Source organism: Alnus glutinosa, chromosome 12 (genome assembly GCF_958979055.1).
Source record: "Alnus glutinosa chromosome 12, dhAlnGlut1.1, whole genome shotgun sequence".
NCBI classification, from domain to species: Eukaryota; Viridiplantae; Streptophyta; class Magnoliopsida; order Fagales; family Betulaceae; genus Alnus; species Alnus glutinosa.
Genome location: NC_084897.1, coordinates 506,039 through 526,340, shown reverse-complemented (window position 1 = coordinate 526,340; position 20,302 = coordinate 506,039). Strand labels below are relative to the sequence as shown.

General features: G+C 38.0%; 2 protein-coding genes and 1 long non-coding RNA gene across 5 annotated transcripts; 1 reads left to right on the top strand and 2 right to left on the bottom strand.

Moving 5' to 3' along the window:
- The first annotated feature begins 2,078 nt into the window (after positions 1-2,078).
- LOC133851346 (protein RADIALIS-like 3) lies at positions 2,079-8,923 on the top strand. Of its 3 annotated transcripts, XR_009895797.1 has the most exons (3): positions 2,079-3,112; positions 5,038-8,768; positions 8,909-8,923. XR_009895797.1 is itself a non-coding variant. In XM_062287718.1 (2 exons), the coding sequence occupies exons 1-2, from the start codon at positions 2,826-2,828 to the stop codon at positions 4,032-4,034; spliced, it is 495 nt and encodes a 164-aa protein (XP_062143702.1). In that variant the 5' UTR covers positions 2,343-2,825; the 3' UTR covers positions 4,035-4,157. The 3 variants fall into 3 exon arrangements, 2 of the variants coding, with proteins under 2 accessions (XP_062143702.1, XP_062143703.1); XM_062287718.1 differs by lacking the exons at positions 5,038-8,768; positions 8,909-8,923 and adding an exon at positions 3,827-4,157 and having other exon boundaries at positions 2,343-3,112; XM_062287719.1 differs by lacking the exon at positions 8,909-8,923 and having other exon boundaries at positions 2,431-3,112; positions 5,038-5,386.
- Positions 8,924-11,258: 2,335 nt separating this feature from the next.
- On the bottom strand, positions 11,259-14,291 carry LOC133851096 (uncharacterized). Its single transcript, XR_009895739.1, has 2 exons — positions 13,875-14,291; positions 11,259-13,102 (listed from the first exon to the last, which is right to left on the bottom strand). It is a non-coding gene; the product is annotated as an uncharacterized LOC133851096 (long non-coding RNA).
- Positions 14,292-16,653: 2,362 nt separating this feature from the next.
- Positions 16,654-20,022, bottom strand: LOC133852495 (uncharacterized). The gene is made up of 4 exons (XM_062289262.1): positions 19,709-20,022; positions 18,811-19,391; positions 17,431-17,946; positions 16,654-17,221 (listed from the first exon to the last, which is right to left on the bottom strand). Exons 1-4 carry the CDS (start codon positions 19,932-19,934, stop codon positions 17,081-17,083), a joined length of 1,464 nt encoding a protein of 487 aa, XP_062145246.1. The 5' UTR covers positions 19,935-20,022; the 3' UTR covers positions 16,654-17,080.
- Between the last annotated feature and the right edge of the window lie 280 nt (positions 20,023-20,302).

Genomic DNA, 20,302 nt, shown 5'->3' with positions numbered 1-20,302 from the left:
GGTGGTTCGGCCACCCCCATTTTGGCCCTACTCCAAAAACTGGCATTGAGGGTGGTTAAGCCACCCCTACATTTTTTTATTAAATGATCAAAATATATATTAAAATAAAAAGTAAAAAAAAAAAATTTGGGGCCACGTGTCGATGTGGAAATCCGTAAGTTTTGGAAGGAAAAATAGACGAAAGTATCATCTCCGTCTTTTTTCATAACATAGATACCACTTACAAAAAAAAAATAAAAATTGAGGGGGCAAAAAAATATTTAACTCACAAGATTATTGACTTGACCGTCATAAGCTACCCAGCTTGCCCCAAGTTAACAACACTATGGTGGTTCTCTCTTTGTTTTGCAGGAGGCCCATCACCTAATCCGGCTGCGCAGAATTTGGTATCATCATGCATTATGTATGGAATCCAAATCCTTCCCTTCATAAAATTTCATTTATTTTTCTAGCACTTTTGAAAGTCGATTACACTTTGGGGGGTCAGTTATTTGTAGAATCCTACTGATTTTTTCAATGTTTTTGTAGGTGGATCAGGAGGGTCTTTTGCCTCTTCTCGCCTACCTTAGCTTCGCCTATGCATATAGAGATCGGGTACAATGAGTTGCCTGTATTGGCAGTTCATGAGAGACGGCTCAATGAAACTCACTCACTTTGACAAGTATTCAAACAACCCATATTGTAAAGTTTACACCTGTCCGAACAAATAAACCCTACCAATTTACCAAACACTCGCTCACGAACTACCCCGGTTGCATTCCACCGGACCTACACCCCCATTTGAGTAGTGGGAAGGGTTACTTTCAAATGAATTGGCAGAGGCATTTGTCAGCTGTTTCAAGGTGAGATGTGGGCATTTAATTCCGTGGGTTTTTGGGTTATGATCATCCTGACTCATCGCCATCCTTATCCCTTGGCTTGAAGAGAAACCCACCAATCAGCGTCCTCTAATCGTCATCCCGAAAGCAGGTATATATATATATATATACATATGCCCCACATACACGAAGAAGATAATAAAATCATCATGGTTGGTGTTATCTTGTAATTAAAACATAAAAAAAAGAAGAAAAGAAGATAATATAATCATGATTTGTAGTCTAATCTGCTAACAATATAAGTGTTAATTAGCAGCTGCTTCAATAAAGGTAGGTGTGGGGACGAGAGTCGAGAGAGATCTAGAGCCGGCCACGAGACGGGATTGTGTAGGGTGGCTGAGATCAATTGTGGGGTCACAAAGTTGGCGTGGAAAATATGTTGCCGCTTTTTCTTACAAGTTCTATCTTCCTAACATTGGAAATAAGACAAAGAACAAAGGGGTTTTTCAGTCATGCTCTCTCGACTGCCATTATGATTGTTGACAAATCCTTCAAATTATTTATGACCCACATCTACGTGCATAGTTTTTGTCCTTGGGATCCACGCAAAAGATAATTTGCTTACTAAAATTTTGAGGGATGTTTTTGAAGAACCAAAAGTAGAGTATTTCTACGAAATAAAAAAAAAAACAAAAAAAATTGCTGGAGTTAGATTCCATGTTGGTGACCGCCTAGCGACAACCACCGTGATCGTGGTCGTGATCTTCTTGGGACCATATCGGGCCTGCTAGATTGTTCTTGCCGCTACCGTAGGATTGCCAGACAGTGACCCGACGACCATGTGGTGATTCTAAGATATAGCGGTCACCACCACTATTATAGGGTGTTTTTATATGGTTTATTTGGCAAAACTTTTTATAGGTATTTTTTGTTTTTTTGTTATAATTTGACGTAATTGAGAAAGTAGTTTTGAGAAGCGAGAAGAGTTTTCCAAAATTTTGGCAAGTTAGGTTAAATTTTGGTGACAAATATAATACAAGAATCAAAGGCATAGATAGGATGCAAATCCCCTTGATCCAGAGCTGTCCGGATTGAAGGAGACATTTAAACACATCTTTGACAAAACCCTAGGAACCTTCATACAAGGAAAACCAAAGAGTGGGGCTGCCTTATTTTTCACTCACGACCCACGACCATGTCCAATCGAAGAAAATTCATAAATAAAGAAACATATCCTTTTATCTCTTTTGTGCCTTACATCCATCTTTCTACTCCAACTCCTTCTCTACCCACTAAAAAGTCCTTGATATTGACGCGATTGGAAGTAGGAAATCTATCAGAAAAGATCAGGCATTATGTAATCCCACCCACAAAAGTCTCTTTCTTTTCTTACAAGATAGAAATTAACGTAAGAACTTTGACAGATAATCCATTGGCAGCGGATAAAAATTTGTCCATTCCTTTCTATTATTGAGTCGATTAAATTACAACCTTGAAAAAAAAAATTACATTTGATTTGGCAAACAAAGAAAAAGAAAAAGAAAAAAGTAACAAGGAAATAAGAAAAAGGAGATTCTTGGTCTTGCAAGAAATGGTTAATGAAGTATTGGGTTTTGTCTGTTTTTGATAATTGGTTTCCAGTTTTGGGCCAAAGGGATCAAATTGAATGATATAATAATAACAGTACCATTTCAAGATATTACGATTATTTTATATATTTCATTGCTTATGTTTGGTTTAGATCTGAGCTAAGGAGAGCCTGTTGTCTCCGACACAAACTCCTCCTTAATAAAAACAAACAAAAGAAGAAGATTTGCAGCTCAGAACAGATATCTGACACCCCCTCCAAAGACTTAGGGGTGTTAGAATCTGGTCAGGAGATTCTTCTCATCCCAAATTTTTTTTTTTTTTTTCGATGAATACTAAAATGTAACTGAATTATTGGGTTTTCCCTACTTCTCTCAAAGAATCGAAGTGAGCAAAAGGGTGTGGTCTAGAGCTAGTAATATGGATGATTTTCCCAAGGTTTTGTGTGGGTGGAGCTGGGAGGAGAACAAGTTGTTTGAGCTGGCTTTGGCAGTAGTTGATGAACAGGACCCAGATCGGTGGGAAGTCGTTGCAGCCATGGTTGGAGGCAAGAAGAGTCCAGAAGATGTTCAGAAACATTATGTGATCCTTTTGGAGGATTTGCAGGTTATAGAATCTGGTAAGCTTGACCATAAACTGGGGGAAGCTCAGCCTTGTGTTCAAGTTGATTGCTCACAATCCATATGCTGGACTGATGAAGATAACAAGTATGCAATTCTCTCTTGTTGCAGCTCAATAGCTTTAATCACCCTCTCCTTTGGTTTAGTTTAGATTTGCTTTGCATGTTCAATTTTTTTGTTTTTCTTTTATGTTTGTCTTTACCACTGTTCTGATCTCATTAAGATGTGAAAGAACAGATATTCCGGTTCACTTTGGTATTCAAGGAATTTGTTCCCTTCTTTTCTTTGGTCCCTAATCTGTCACCTTCTCAGCATATGCGCAGTGGAATTAAATTAAAGTTTTGAAGGTGCATTCTTCATCCAAAGAAGGGGAAGATAATCATACAATAAAAAATCTGTATATGGAGTTTCGTATTAACTCTCATCGATTCTTGAAGATGTATTCAAAATCTCTTGAATTCATCCAGTCCTATTATGGTCTAAACATCAAGATTCAACAAAACAAAGGCAAAGTAAAATTATCTGGGTTCAGCTAGAGCCTACAGTTCGTCCTGCTTTTCTCCCCTGCGTCATCTGGGGCCAAAATGCAGATAAAAGTATAGGCCTTTGTCTTTTCGGTGTGCTGACTGCCTCTGTTGCATACTATTTGGTCTTCCACTCATCCTCATTGCATCTCTTGCAATAGAATAGGCATCAAGCATTAATTTCTCCTAAAAAAGTGCATAACTTTAAGCAAAACGAAATGATTAATGAGGGTTGTAGAAAATGGAAATCGAAGTCCATGATGGGTGTTCTTTGCAGATTGGTTCTAAGTTCCACGGTTTATGGTATTTGGAGAGCTAGAAATGAAACAAAGTATCATGGCAAACCAAAAACAGAGGAGCAGATCCTGAAGATAATTTTCTGGGAAGTTCGGTCCAGAATTTCAGGCAAAGGAAAGTTCAAGAAGAATAGGGAAAATGTTAGCATTTGTCAAAATTGGAATTTAGATGTTAATATACTGGTTTAACACCAGTCTGTCTTTGTTTGTTTTGGCTTAGTGTTTTGTAGCAGGGTTTTGTTGCTCTGGTTGTGATGTGTATCAGTTGGTGTTGTGGACGTTGTTTCACACTTTTGATTCTTTAGTTGTTAATATTATTGGTCTTCTTATTCATAAAAAAAAAAAAACGAAATGATTTAAAGAGATCATTTTACATACAAAACAGATAGAAGACACAACTATCTGTGTTTAATATACATGGATCATTAAATATCCCTGGATTAGATATTAAATTCTTTTTTTCACAATTCTACGTAATAACATCCGGAACTCTGCTCTATTTGAATGTTTCATTTAAATTTTCTCAATGCCTGGTTTGCTGGTCTGGATGGTGGGATTGCAGAAATTTTAGTTCAATCCGGAAGCTCAATGAGTCCTACGGTTGAACTGTTGTTTGTCAAGAAGTAAATGATGCCTCTAGGCTCTATCAAACTGTTCATTTTTCAAAAATTAGTTCACAGTAAGTTGTTTGTCACTCATCATATGCTCAATGAGCTGAGGTTTCAGATCCATGAGGTGTAGAACTCCAAAAAGTGGAAAGAGAAAACAGTGGAAGTTCGTATCAATAGCTTGACCCCTTAATTATTTCTGCAATCAGTGGTTGCAGAGCATTTGGCCATAAAAATGATGTGAAAATGGCTCCTTTTGTTTCATCATATAATGCAGTCATGTGAAGTGAGTAAGTTGAATGCTGCTGGATACAGAATGTGGCATTTCGGTTGTCATGTATGTAACGTCTCATAAAAGTACTAGTTACATCTGCACTATCACTTCAAAAAAATTATTATGTTTAAAGAGATAATGCATATGTGGCTAACGATTTCTTTGGATCGTTCCTGTGTGGGTCTTACACATCGCTTAAAAATTTGCATAGGGTAGATTAAGGCCTGCACACCTGGCCTAGTTCCCGTAGAGGTATATATTAGACAAAAATGACATGATTTTCATTCATTTTGTAATTCTTTGATTTCAGCTTGCTCGTTCGATTGGACATAAGCTAATCTCTGGAACCAATGGGGCTGTCAACTGAAGCAGATTGATTTGTCTTCAAGAACATGTCCCATGAGAATATATGGCCAGCCATGGGGCTATCCCACTGAAGCAGATTGATTTATATAGAAGAACATGTCCAGCCTGAACAAACCAGCTGTTTATGGGTTAGTGTATTAGTTTGAATTTTATCCATTTATTGCAAAGATAGTCAATCAATCTCTTTTTCTGTACCACGGAAGGAGGTTGTCTGTGAAATTGCAAGCAAGCCCAGAAAGACTAAGCTTTCACACTGTAAACAGCAGAAATGGGTTTATAGCTTTGTTTATCAACTCAGACTCAAATCACATACAAAGCCTGTGCTTGGCCCCGCTTCATCTGCAAACCATAATTGTGAACTCACCCTAGGCAAGTCGAAACAGAAAAGAAATGGATGTGAAATTGCGAACATGTATTTCATTCAGTTGCCAAACAAATGCTATTCTCAAAACTCTACTTCCCAGCATCATTCTTCAACACCCCAGATTCTTCCAAGTTCCCAAGAATCGAATCCTGTTGCATAACATGTTTCTCCTGAAACGGCAGTTTCCTGCAAACAAGAACCCGCCTTTACAAAATCACATCGACCCCAGAAACACAAACTCCATTATGCCGCCATGTTTACCCATCTACTTCTCCCTTAATCCACATAATGCAAGCTTCCAGAATTTTATACGAGTCCCAGATATCCTTACATATCAACCCACAAACAGATTCATTGTTTTCAATCCATTCAAAGAATTAAGGCATGTACACTCATGTTAAATCATTACTTGTCCCAAAAGCCTAAACTGATAAGAATAAATAAATTTTTAATTATTTAATTTATATTCAAACAACTCTTACTATATACAGCAGCCCTTTTCATTTCTGTAAGATACATTATCCAAACCTTCTTTTTCTTTTTCATCTCTGCCAGCATTGATGCCCGGGCCCCCTTTTGGCGAAAGGGCATTGATGCCCCTTCTGGTAAAAGGGTTGGAGAGTTGTTTGACTAAAACGGGCATCTTATTATGCAGCATGGCGTGTGGGAAGCTGACGTGAGAGATTGAAAATCTGGTTTAGGTTTTCTTTTACCTACACAGAGTATATTACTGCAGTATATATAAACAAATAATGCAGTACACGTTAATGCTACAAGTTCTAGCAATTCAAACTATATATGATGTAATCCTAAACTATATATGATTTCAGGAACAGAATAATTGTTTTTCTATCTACCACTAGCTGGGCAATTCAATTGTTGAGATCTCTTCAAGTTTGTAACAGTAGACAATAATGAAAGGGATAACGTGGGTGTGCATTCACCTCTGCAGTTGAAGTCTCTTCAATATCTGAAGCGCATTCGTCTCTGACAGCTGAATCTACGAACACTAGATCTCACAACACTTCTATAAAGCCTAAAAAAATCTAAGAATTATAGGAAAATAGAGGGAAAAAACTAGCTAAGACTAAGAGTATTATTAGGGTTTTAACCTTGAAAGCAAAACTACAAGAATCGCAATGTTTTCATACATGCCCACCAAAAATAGAAAGATCCATTTGTTTCATGCGGTTCTTCTAAACATCATGCAAAAAGGTAAGTAGTAAATAACCTAAGAAAGATCATTCAATGTGGTTGAATTAAATTTATTTGGTTTTGTTTTTATGGAAGTGCGTTTAGAGTTTATGGTGTTGTTGGATGACACAATAGATTGTTGTGTTTGTGCATGCCATCAAATACTTACTTTCAGTACCGGAAATAGAAAGAGAGGCTAATACCATGAACATCATTGGTTACACACATTTAGATATCTTAGAGGCATGTAACGCTTGTCCAAGAGATTTTAAATGTATTGAAATTCAAAACATTCCAAAGGAAGCCGGTGTCAAAAGATCAACGGATCTAAATTCTTCCGTACCACTAGCACCGAGTAGTACTGGTGTTGATGGAGCACAACAAACTTGACCAAGGTTTAGGAGATGGTGGGGGTGCGTTCGTTTGTTATTAGGTAAATATTGGAAGCATCAGGAAAATTGGATGGAGGAAACACGTGGCACATTGATGGTATTGGCCACGATGATGGCAACCATAACTTTCCAAGCTGGGATCAGCCCACTAGGTGTCGTTTGGCAACAAAATACATACAACTCCATAGAAGGTTTCAACCGTAAGCAAGATAATATATGTGAAGCCGGCACAGCAGTTATATCGTATTCCTATCCTGATATCTACCTATTGTTCTTAGGTTGCAATACCACATCTTTCTTTGCATCTATGTGTGTCATACTTTTGGTCATTATTGGATTTCCTCTTAGGAGCAAGTTATTTATTTGGCTCTTGACATCAGCCATGACTATCTCAGTTGCGTTCATGACATTGACCTATTCAAAAGCAGTGATTTTGGTGACCCCGAATCATATTCTTAACTGATTTCAGTCATTGGGCATGAAATACTTACATATTTGGGAAGGAATGTTTCTGTTTTTTAGTGTAATTCACATAATTCGCCTACTCTATCGAATGGTTAAGAAGTTGTGCACTTTCATAGGCAAGTCAACAACGGGTCTAGCAGAAGTCTCGTCTAATGTCTAAGAGGGAAACATGAAACTATCATGATCAGAAATTCAGTTAGATATTTTAGAATAAAAATCCTATCAAGCTAGCCATTGATAAGAAAGAATGTACGTAGGGGTAAGGTTCGGGTAATCTCATTGTAATATTTAGGTTAAGCGCTAAGTTCATTAGTCCTTGGATTCTAATTGGGTGATGTTATATATGCATAAATTGGTGATTTAACGATTAATAATGCATGGCTAATAGAATTTGGAACTAGCTACTTTCTCTCTTTGCTATATTTCATTCTATAAGCCTTGCAAAGAACTTGGCTTCACCCATTTCAACTATTTATTAGTGGTGATAAGGTTTTATGGCTTTTCTCATTAAATCATCGTCTTTGCGTGTATATGCTTGTTTATGTAGTTCCAGATTTGGACTCTAACAGAACTTCTACCGCTTCAACCTTCTTCGCCTTCGGGTGGTTGTCGCTGTTCCTAAGTAGGGGTATAGATAGACTTGTCTTACTCAGTGCCCCTTTAGATTCTGTAACACCTTGTACGACTACTTGAGAGAACCGGATTACTTGTTTGACTCATTTCCTACTCTTTGTAACTATTTCAATACAATTTTAATTTGGTTTGGGTCTATTGTTGAGGAGTCCACCCATTTTTCATTTATAAGATCGTTTACTTTTTCTTCCTTTCAGAAGTGAAAATGATCCTCCTTTGTAATCTATTTCCTAATTCAATTTTTTTTAAAAGTTTTTTTTTTTTAAAAAAAAAAAGCCCTTTCTTCCTATGATTCCCTACACAAAAGGATATGAAATCTTGTAAATGACGGATAATTTTCCATGTCACTTCGCTTCGATGGAATTTATTATATGGACAATCTATTTCGACAAACAAAACATTGTGCTTCATAAAGCTGACCTTCACACTTTGGAGCAAATATATTTTTACGATCAAATGACTTTGCCGAACTAATTCCCTTCTAATAAATTCTTGCCAAACTTGATCATAACTTGCCTCATCAAATGCGATATAGTGCTTGTGTTTACAGTGAAAAGAGAGAAGAAGGATTACTGAGAGGGCTCTGGAGAACATATTACAAGAATCTCTGCTAATGACCATCCAGTGGTATATTAGAAACATTCATCGTCCATGTTTTCATTATAATTCCCTAATTGCTATTATCTTTTTCTCCATTTCTCAACCATTAGAATACAAAATATTGATAGTATAATAATTATGAAAGATTTTCTTTTTCTATAATTAAGAATGGAAAGAATTACAAGGGGGAAGGAGTTTCTGAATGCAACCAAAAAAATGATCTGGGAACAGCCCATCCAACCACAGTATGAGGGCAGAAGTTTTAGCTTTTATGAGGTAGGGATGAAGCATCGGATGTCAGAGATAAGGGGAGCTATTTTCCGGTCGACGGCGTGACAACGAGGGAGTCACCTCTCCCTCACCTTTTAGGATGAAATTGGAGTCTCAAAGAGGCTGATGAGGGATCTTGCCTGGATAATTTTCCCAATAGAGTCACGGCAGACAGCTGGAGCAGAGAGAGAAGTCTATGGCAGACTGGCAATATCATTTTACATGCTGTGTCTTTCCTCTTGAACTTCTTGGCAGTTTGCCCAAGTAGAATGTACCTCGATCTTCTTGGTCAGCTATTATGATCCATATTGTCTTGTCGTTTTAGTTGTGATTCCTCACCACCCACGGTCCCACCCATTTTGAAAAAAAAAAAGAAACAAATAAAAAAAATAAAAAGCCTTTTTGCTGCGGATAAAGCCACCTCAAAGATCAGAAGGGAATTACTCAATAGCATTTATGCTATATGTAATGTTATTTTTCATATTTATTTTATATTTATTGATGTTATACTCATTTTATATCTGCTGACGTGATGTATTTTAAGTGACTTTTTTTTTCGAATTGACTGATGAAAAACCACTTAAAATATAGGAACAAATATAAAAAAGCTACCCAAACTACCGATCGTTTTTAAAGTAGCATTATGAACTTAGAAGTATAGTAATATGACCCCCAAACTACCAAAGAGTGCCAAAAATGCACATTTTGTCAAAATATTCATATAATACCCTTATCGCATATCATATATTCAATTAAAAATAATAAAAATAAAAATACTTTAAAAATCGAAGAAAAATTAAAAATATTAAAAAAAACACTGAAAAATAAAAATATGAAGGGACTGCTCGAGCAACCCTTTTGAGCCAAATTTTGGCCAATGGAGGGTTGCCAGCCACCCCCAAACCCGATCTGGAGTGGCCGAATTACTCCCAAAGGCCTTTGGGATGGCACAACCAACCCTAAAAGCCTTTGCACCACCCCCATTTGGCATAGGGGTAGTTTCAGCCACCCCTTACGCCCGGTCTAAGGGTGTCCGAACTATCCTCATGGGCCATGGGGTGATTCGGCCACCGTAAAAGGCCAAAAATAAAATACGCTCAGGCCAAACGGGGGTGACCATTCCACACCCAAGGCCCTTGGGAGTAGTTCCGCCATTCCAGATTGGGCTTGGGTGTGGTCAGCCCACCCCATTGGCCAAAATGGGGATGGCCAGGAACCCCTATTGGCAAAAATGGGGGTGGCCGGCCACATTGGCCCAAATCACGCCACCCCTCCATATATGTAGTTTTTTTTTTTTTTTAATATTTTCAATTTTTAATTGTTTTAATTTTTATTATTTTTTAATTGAATATATAGCACGTGACAATAGTATTATAAAAATATTTCTATAAAATGGGCTGTTTTAGTATTCTTTGATAGTTTATGACTTTATGGGGTCATATTAGTACATTTAAAAGTTCATAGTGCTACTTTAAAAATAACTAATAATTTGTGGAACTTTTGTATATCTATCCCTAAAATATATTTCTTCAACGATATAAAATGAATATAAAGAATAACAGACGGCAGAATATGGGTGATGGTGTGTGTGTGGGTGACCCAATAAAATAAATAAATAACGGGAGAGAAGAAAAAAAGAAGAGAGGCACAGCCAGGGAAGAGGCAGTGCATGAGTAGAGCCACGGCCGGCTCCTATCCCGTCGATAGCTCCATCCATGCTCTGCCCGTTCCCTGTCTATGTTTGTCCCTTTGCTGTTCCTCTCTCTCTTTCTCCCCATATTTACCCTTACCTCGTATTTGTCACCATCTCAGCTTGCCCCAACCTTCTTTAATTTCACCATTCAAGGGGCTTCTCTGTTTTTGAGGATGCTGTCATTTTGTTTGTTCTATTCTCTATATATAACGCAACAACCACATCCACAAACACAAAGGGTGCTGTCGTACACGTACATGAGAAGTAGTACACCAAATTTGAGTTGAACAAAGCTCGCTGTGTACTACCTCTTTTGTGTACCAAATTCCAAGAAGAATGACGTGTACTATCATCCTGCTCCTAGTACTCTCATCTAACCAATTATGGTACTGCACCGTCGTTTCTGGAACCCAATTGACTAGAAGGTTGGAGTTTCTAGAATTTTGATCATTAAATAATCCTGATAATAAATATTAAGATAAGAAAATTTAAATTAATTAATTTAAAAATAATTAGAATTTAAAGAACTTTACCTTGAAGCTACTCCAAAACACTTGAGAATCTTGATCCACACATTACTCATTGCTTAAAACAATTTCTGTATCTTTCCCTACCCCATATCATTCAAACAATCAAACTCACTGATATGGTTTGAGTGCAATAAGAAAAATCTAAAACTAGCAATGGGCAAATTACATTTCCTTGACTTTGAAGTTGTGATATCAAGGGAAAGAAGATGACAACCCTGATGTAAACTGCAAACTTCTTGGCTTGCCACCAAGATCCATGCACCATGGACTTTCACATCAATATTTGGTCGTTTCCTTGGATCTCATCCTTAGCCCGACCCTCTTAAATCCTCCAAACCTCAACATCTTAGCCCCCCCTATTCACACCCTCTTTGACTCCAACTCAGCCCAACAAATACTCAGCACCCACCTTACTCAAACCCCTACTTTTGACCGCTGGATCTGGGCTCCATCTCCACGGCACAATTTTCTGTTAAATCTGCACATGAAATGCTCATCCACCCCCATCAAACCAGATCCCCTCCTATGGACTCAGTAGATTGGAATTATCTTTGGAGCCCAAAACTCCAACATAGGCACAAACCCTTGTTCTGGAAATTCATATGGAACTCCTTATGGTCAGAGCAAACATTGGAAAATTTGCCCCCTCGGCTCCACTGACAATGAGTTATGGATGTGCCCCATTTGCCAAGGCCCCCTTGAAACACAGCAGCACATCTTCTTAGACTGTCCATTTTCAAGGATCATCTAGAGACATCAGAAATGGCCACTGGATACCTCGGCTTTTCATAGCACTTCCATGGTCCCATGGATCCAAGCCATCCTAAGACCTCAAGCACATCTGGCCTTTCCCCACCGAGACATTTTTGAATTCCACATCACTGCAATTGTCATCCTATATCAAATCTGGTTTACAAGGAATCAATTGTTACACAAGAATATTACCCCCGACATCCATAAAAAACTGAAGCTTATCTCTAACATAGATAGAGCGCACATTTTTGCTAGGAAAAATTCTCATCAGGGAAATAACTGCTGGCAACCCCCACCCTCAGGTGCAGTTAAGGTCAACTTTGATATTGTAATTCACCCTTCTTTTGCTGTGGCAATCGCTGTTCTTAGTGATTCAAATGGAGCTATTATTTTGGCCATAAACAAAAAAACTCCCAGCCTTGGATGCGATTATATTACTTATAAAAAAAAAATAGAGAGGAGGCCTATGCAGCTTTGTTGGCCGTGAATATCGCCATTATGGAGGGCAGTAGCAAGCTTTTTTTGGAAGGTGATTCCTTAACCACAATCCTGGCAATCAATCGAGCAAATCTTTTCTGTGACTGGGCTATTTCACCTATCATTACCAACATCCAGCTCAAGCTTCAACAAGTTCAAGTCTGGACCACATCAAAAACCTCTAGAAGTGCCAATTTTCATGCGTACCACATCGCAAAGTGGGCTGCTTCTAACCTAGTGTTTGGAAGCATTACCAAAATGGAGTTTGAGAGAGCCTCCTCCCTTGGATAGAAAGTGCATATTTGCTGGCCGAGTGAGCTCTCCCATTCTCTCTTCCTTTAGAATCAACAGTGTGAAAGACCCCCCTGTGTAACTTTTCCTTGTTCCCCTGTATTGCTCTAGAAAAAAAAAGAAAAAAAAGAAAAGGAAAGAAAAAAGAATGCCATGGGTAGCTTAGCAGGAACAAAACAAGGCACAACTTTCATGGAGAACATGGTATTTCTTGATGAACATCCGCTAATTGTCACGAAGCAAGTACTCAATTATAATCAAGGAATCAGGGTTGTACTTCCACATCTGTGCCATCTCCAACTTCGATTCATCAAAGTTACTCCCATCGTTTACATGCGCATCTCCTCCTGTGTATGACAACAAACCATCACTACTCAACAAGAACCTCCCCACCTGATTGACATATAACAATAAGCTTTCTCCTGGTTCATGGTTTGGCAGTGAAACCAACAAATGAACTCAACTCTGCTCAAACAAACACTACTCAATAACAATACTTAGGAATGCCTATCAAATATTAAACTTTAAATAAAAAACTGCTAAGAAAAATTGATCAGACAGACTACTATACATTCAGCTTCTGACAAATTAACCTGTGTAAGAATCGCACGCAAAGCTTAGCTATCAAAAAAAAAAAAAAAAAAAAAACCCTATAGTCTTATGCAACTGGTTTTCTTCCTGATTCATTCGGAGTTTGTTCTAATAACATAACTAAATTATATTAAGAGTATCCAACTCAACCCAAACAAAAAAAAATACTAAATGGTCTTCTAGAAATCTTATACTTGTTACGGGGTTAGCCAGCTGCGCAGCAAAAACTATGACCTTAAAAGAATTCTTCGGGTTGATCCAATTTCGAGAATAAAAAATTTCTGTTTTGTGTTGCATATTTCAAGTGTCAAAGCCATTAGGCATTGATAGTAATGATCGCAATATCACGTAATATAACACTTGCACAGTTTCTTATTCAACTTTACCGAACAAGCACACTCATTTCCCATTAACTTGTCATAGAAGAAATTATTCTTATCTGAAGCTGCATTGCAAGCGCATCTTAAGCAGCATATGAAACAAATGTCCAAAAGAGAAGTATACACAGAAGGATAAAGAGAAACAAACCTGACCCACTGAGCAAGGTTTTTGACATGTCCATACAAGTGGAGGGGCGATCGATACAAACTAGTGACCTTCACTTTATTTATGAGGCGCGGTTCCCGGCCAATTTAGCTGCCCTTAATGACACTGGGCAAGGTTGAAAGTGAGCAAAAAGAAAGAAAGAAAACCCTAGCTTTCAGAGGCTAGAGAGCATCATTTGGGCGAGCAAAACCTGGGTTTTCCAGGTTGGTTTTGAGAAAACTGAGGGAAGAAACAGGTGGGAAGTAAAATTTTGGTTTTTGTGGGCCTAATTACAAATAATTTGGAGTTTGGATGTTTCTGAAAAAATTTGGGATTTAGGGTTTGGCGAAAGCCTCTGAGTGAACTGAAACTCTGAAGGCAATTTGTAAAAGGGAGTTTTTAGTAGGGGCCAAAAAGAAATATGAAAAATTACTGAGAAAGTAGGCGACTTTAGTAAGTGTAATGCTACAAATAACTTCCGCACATCTTTTTATGGTTTTTAAAATTATTATTTAATTTGTGATATATTTTTATTTAATTTTAATCTAATAATAATTTTAAAAGTCATTTATAATGTAAAAAAATAGGTAAAAAAAAGTAAGAACGTGTATATATTACTCTTTTCGAGTACATGAACTTGGCTACTTTGATTAGTGAATGGAGTTGAATAATTTTTAGGGTTAAATACTTTTTCATTACATGTGGTTTAACGTGAAATTAAGTAGAGTTTTTAGTTTTAAAAAGTAACGTAGATGGTATATGTGAACATAAATGTAAGGGAAGTGTTACTTACACACTCACATTACACGCACATTATACATTCTATTCACATGGAGTGAGATTCATGTGAGTGAGACCCACCACAGAGGTCCCATCTCATGTGAGTGGGGGTGTGTGATAAGTATGTATTATAGGTGTTTTTTTTTTTTTTTTTCTTTTTTAATATCATAACTCTAAATGTAATTGGCCCTTCGATCCATGTTACATCTAATAATCTAAAAAATAATCAACTTAAAGGTGAGGACAGAATCGCTCCGTTCTCTCTCCTCTATCCCTTTTCCTGATATTTCTTTTGTGCAAACCGCCATGGGAGGGAAGCACTGTGCTTCCCTCCCCACCACCCATCTCCGTTTTCATACCTTCTCCTTCCACCCCAGCACACAACCACCTTTCCTTGTCACTTTACATCATTTACCTCTTCACAAATTTAGCAACCTTACAGTTTTTCAAGCCTTTGGAGATAAGGCATAAGCTTCATCTACCCACCTATTTTACTTGCTTTTTTCTTGTTTTTTCGTGGCTTGAGTCTATACACCAGCTATTCATGATCTTTTCCTTCACCTTCCACCGAATTTTTTTGTAATTTTGGCAAGGGGTTTCGTTTTAATTTTTCGGATCTAGATCTACACTCCTCCAACAACAATTACAAGACACGCACCTTATCAACGGGTTCACCAGCGTCTCCAGATTCCACCGGCGGTTGCCGTTCACTCCGCCGCATCTGCTCCCCCGTGCATGGCACACACGTTCCAAAGAGCTGTCTGCTCTCTCCGGCGCGTAGATGCCATGTTTGCTCTCCCCGCTTTCCACCTTGACCGTCTCCGGTGTTTCTGGGCTTCGCCGGCAAATCCGACTGCTGAGAGGCCTCTCCTTGGCGGCACGTGGGGAGTGGGAGGTGGGAACCGTCGTGGAAGGCTCCCACCCTACCTTCCTCTAGACCTATGTTGTTTACTTTATTGTTTTTATGTTATTATTTTTTTGGGTTTATTTGTTGTTACCATCTCCCCATGTTTATCTCTGTTTTGGTGATTGGGTCTTTGTGGCTCAATTCTCTTGTGATATCACCTTCTTTAGTGACTCCGGCTTTGTGGCATCCGTGCCTCAAGTCAAAGGGTTCGCATCTTCGGAAGCATTGCCCTCGCGTACTTACGTTCATAATTTAAATTTTAGGTTGCCTAGGCCCTGCTGTGTTTGTGTTTTTTTAATTTTTGTTGTAATCGGTAACTGTTGTATTTTAAAAAAAGAAAAAAAAATAATCTAACGACTTGCCATGTCAACCTATCAACATTTGCCAAGTGTTCAATATGCCATACTAATATTATATTTTAAAAAAAAGTTAGGCCGTAGTCAAACTATTCTCTTTGATCAAATATGAGCGGTTGACCGAGCGGCCACCTCCTAGATTATTTTTGTTATTTATTTTTTTAATTTTTAAATAATATTAATGTGACATATTTGATTAGTTTAATGTGGGACGCGGTTAGTTATTAGACCGAAGTGCATTTATCAAATGTCAATAAATGCCATCTTTTTTACTTTTTAAAAGTATGTTTGATTTCGTGTTAAATCACGTGTCCTTGTAAAGCTTAATATCTCGGGTAAAAAATGGCATCATTTCATAGATTTCTTACTAAGATTTTAATATCTCGGGTTGGGTCGGGTCAAAACTAGTGAAAATTTCTTATCCAATTTTGACTTCTATATTCTACATTCTACCTGCCTGGATCGAAACCGGGTTGGATGCCGGACCGGCGGCTTTTTGCAAACCCCTATTAAATGGTAGGGACTTCAGGCCAAACTTAATTTACTTTTCTGTACATACCTTTTTGGTGTCACATCTCTCTGGCTTTTATGCTTTATACATAAACAGAGGATCCATATGCCGGAAATTTTGGTTAGTGTTCGGTGCCAACCCACATGGTAGGGTCCATTCTACTCTTTTGCATAACGAAACTACCATGACCTCTCCTAACTACATGAATATTGTCAAAGTTGCAGGCGGTTGGGTAAGAGCTGCTACAACAATTCCATTTGGATAAGTTTCCAATTTGTTACAAAAACAAGAGTCATTCTTGAAGATCTTTTGATTTGACAATGCATTGAGAATTGGGTGTTGTTATGTTTCAAGAATGTGAAATTCCGGCCCCGGTAGATGAGGATCCACCATAACGTAAGAAAGCATGATGTAGGATTGACCTGCCTCAGGCAGCCTAGAGTGTTTGAGTCCATCGAGCGCGGGTTGGTCACACAACCGCTCTCTCTTCGGTAGAGAAACTCAGACAGTATAATTTTAATCGGTTTTTTTTTTTTTTGCTTCCTCATCCTATCACACTCTATATCTACTCCATTCTAAATACAATTTGGCCTTTTATTTTCTTTTGCTTGACTTGGAAGTAAGAGAACAATGGGAAGAAAAGGTTGGAAACTATTTATGAATTTGCGGATGTGTCGATCAAAACGTCGAAGCCACTGAGAGTCCATTCTGCGATTTCATCTTTGTCACTAACAAAAATTTCAGTACCTGCATCTATGGATGTCCATATTCTTCTAGCAGGAGGGGTACCAGGATCCTATAACAAAAATAAAAATATAAGCTATTGTTAAAATATTGATTAAATAATTAAATTTACTATTTTTTATCGGTTTAAACTTCTGAGATATGTCTTGATTTAACACGATATCAAAGCAAATGTCATTAATTTTTAAAATAAGTGATGATTTAACAACGATCAATCAATCAGATAGATTCATTATGTATAGAAGTAAATGACTAACTAACCTGGTAGAAGTAGAGTCTACTTGATAACCCACCAACATCAAGCTCCCACTTTCTTGCATCACCTACCCATCCCTGCCCTTGCTTGGTTGGATAGCCATACTCAGCCCATATGGGGTGAGGCAGCAGCTGAACAAGCTCTTGAGCCTGAGGATTGCTGTAAGGATCACAAGTGCTTACAGGTTGCTCCAAATGTTTTGCATTACCTGGAGCACAGTAGTAGTGATAAGCTTTGTATGGGAAGTGAGTGGTATCATTCCTGTAGATCTTTTTGTTGTCTCGAGTAATATGATATGGTGGGCAACTGCCCAAACTTTTAGGACTGCACCAAGCTGGAGTGTCAGGGTTGATGATCATCTCACTGTATCTGGTTACATCAGTGAGCACATCTCCATCACAGGGATCACCATTGTTCTTCCAACAGCTACCAATATCTATTAGGTAGAACTGGCTCTTGGGCCCTCCTCCTTGTTTGATATCCAAAGTCAGCCTGACCTTAAAATTAGGTGACTCTGGTAGCTGAAAGAGAGCTGAAATTGTTACTTGTGGCATAAAAGGAGCACATGGAAGACAGCAGGCTGAATGCTTTTTTCCTCAGTAATTAAGAAACACAACTGTCAACTCTGGTTTGGGCAGTCAAAGTGTCTAACTGGTTACAAGGTGGTATTAAATTAATAATTATTACACTCAGAACCACCATGTGCAACAAAGTGTTTTTTTTTTTTTTGTAATCAAGATGTATACAAAAAGCGCAAGGCACCCCCAGTATATTAGAAGTATACAAGAGAAGACATAGTTAGAATGAGAGTTTGCGGAACACATTCAAGATGATTAGTTAGTTTAAAGGCATTTGTTATTTCAACTTCAATGAAGATGCTTGTGAAGTGACAGATGAGAAACCTTTTTTTCCCCTTTTGTTGTTGATTAGTTGGGGGTAAAACGACGGCCCACCTCACGGTTTGCAGAGCTCAGCATTAACAGAAGAAAAAAGGAAAAAAAAAAAACTAACTCATGCATGTATTTGCAAACTACATATGCAAGGCTCATGTGATCTATTATGACCTTTAGGGAATCTTATTCATGGTCTAGAGTCTCTGTACTGAATAAGCTCTATGCTTGACCATGAGTAGGTGTGAATTTTTAATTCATAAAAACCAAATAACTAATCTATTCAGGTCAAAAGGACAATGGACAGATAAACTATTTATGCCTCGACAGAACTATAAAGTTAGACCCAATGTAGAATCAGTTTAGGTAAAAATTGCAGGAAGGTCAATTAGCAGTCCAATTATGGGACTCTCTAGTTATACTGACAGAAAGTTACACATGGATCATGAATTAATGAGTTAGAAAAGAAAAGAAGCTTATACAAGTTATACTTACTGTTTTGAGCATTCCTCTTGTGTCATAATGGTAACCTCCAGAGAATCCTTTGGTTGCATCAGCTCTGAGGTACAACATCAACCATGGGTACTTCTTGGAAGTTTTTATCTTATGACTGAATACCCAACTCCCAACACCAACTTTCTTCTCCCAAACCACCTCAAAGAAGGAGATTCCATCAAGTCCACCCCTAATATCAGAACCTAAATCATAAGTTCCATTGAAATTTCCTCTCAATGTATCACCATCTAATAATTGTGTATGTTGATGATACAATATGGGCTGATTCATACAGCCCTCCCCAAAGCAAGGAAACCTCCCCGGACTAAAAGGAGGTACCTTTTTCCCATTCTCAGGACACAAGCCAGATTTAGTGTCATAGTTACCATTTTTCAGCATAATCATCCAAAATTGCCATGGAATTGGTGTATCTGCAACTTCACATAAAGAACCCAGATAGAGCTCCTTCTGTACAGCATAAAGGTCTGCATTATTTACAGCTCCCGGGCCCAATCCCGGGAATGTTTTACCCACCCCAAGTTTGTTATCAGCTTCTGAAACCCTGTGTCTTGGAGAAAAATCTGCCCATTGTACCAATATTCAGCATCCAATTAGAAAACAGAGAAAAAACTAAACAACAATCAGCAAGTACCATAAAAAAGAAAAGAAATGATGTCATGGGTGAATAACGAATCATGCATTCAAAACATTAGCAAATAATGAACGCGCCCATTGGCCATTGCCATGATATTTTGATCATATATAAGGGAAAAGATTTGAGTTTCTGATATCAAACAGGGAAAATGATAAACTTAAGAATTAAAAGCAAAACACATAGAAATGAAGAAAAAAAATCACCCTTCTTTACTCTTACGTTTTCCTCTAAGGCGGTACTTACCTGAAAGATCAAAACAGTCAGCAGCTCTTGGGCTCCCCATTCCAGGAGCTTCTTCCCCAACTTCATTGCAAAAGTTCCAAGCTTCAAGGGCCACCCTCAATTCATCTCTTCTCATTCCTGGATCTCCCACTGCTGAGATATACTGTATCCCTCTTGCACCGGAAACACTGATCACAACCAAAGCCACCCACAAGAACAGCACATGCAACTGGTGCTCCATTGCCATTCCCAGGTGTTGTGAATTGTGTTTCCCAGACGCAACAGCAGGGGTGTCTTCTTTATACAATTCGGGGTAAATGAGTTGTAGTGTTCTGGCATGGTGACTTTTGCCTTTTCATTGTTTTTATATTATATTTGTAAAAAGAGGGAGACAATTATCTGTTTTATCTCTCCCCAATGTCAGCACTGTTCCCCACTTCCCCCTGTTTTTTCTCCCCCGAAGCCTGTTTTTTGTCATATTATTTAACTAAATCGTACAATCTCCGACGAGCTCTTTAAATTTTACTCAAAAAATTTATTTTTATTATTTTAATTATTACTTTTAACAAATTTTTTACACTAATTCTATAAATATTTTTAGAAAAAGTACGCATA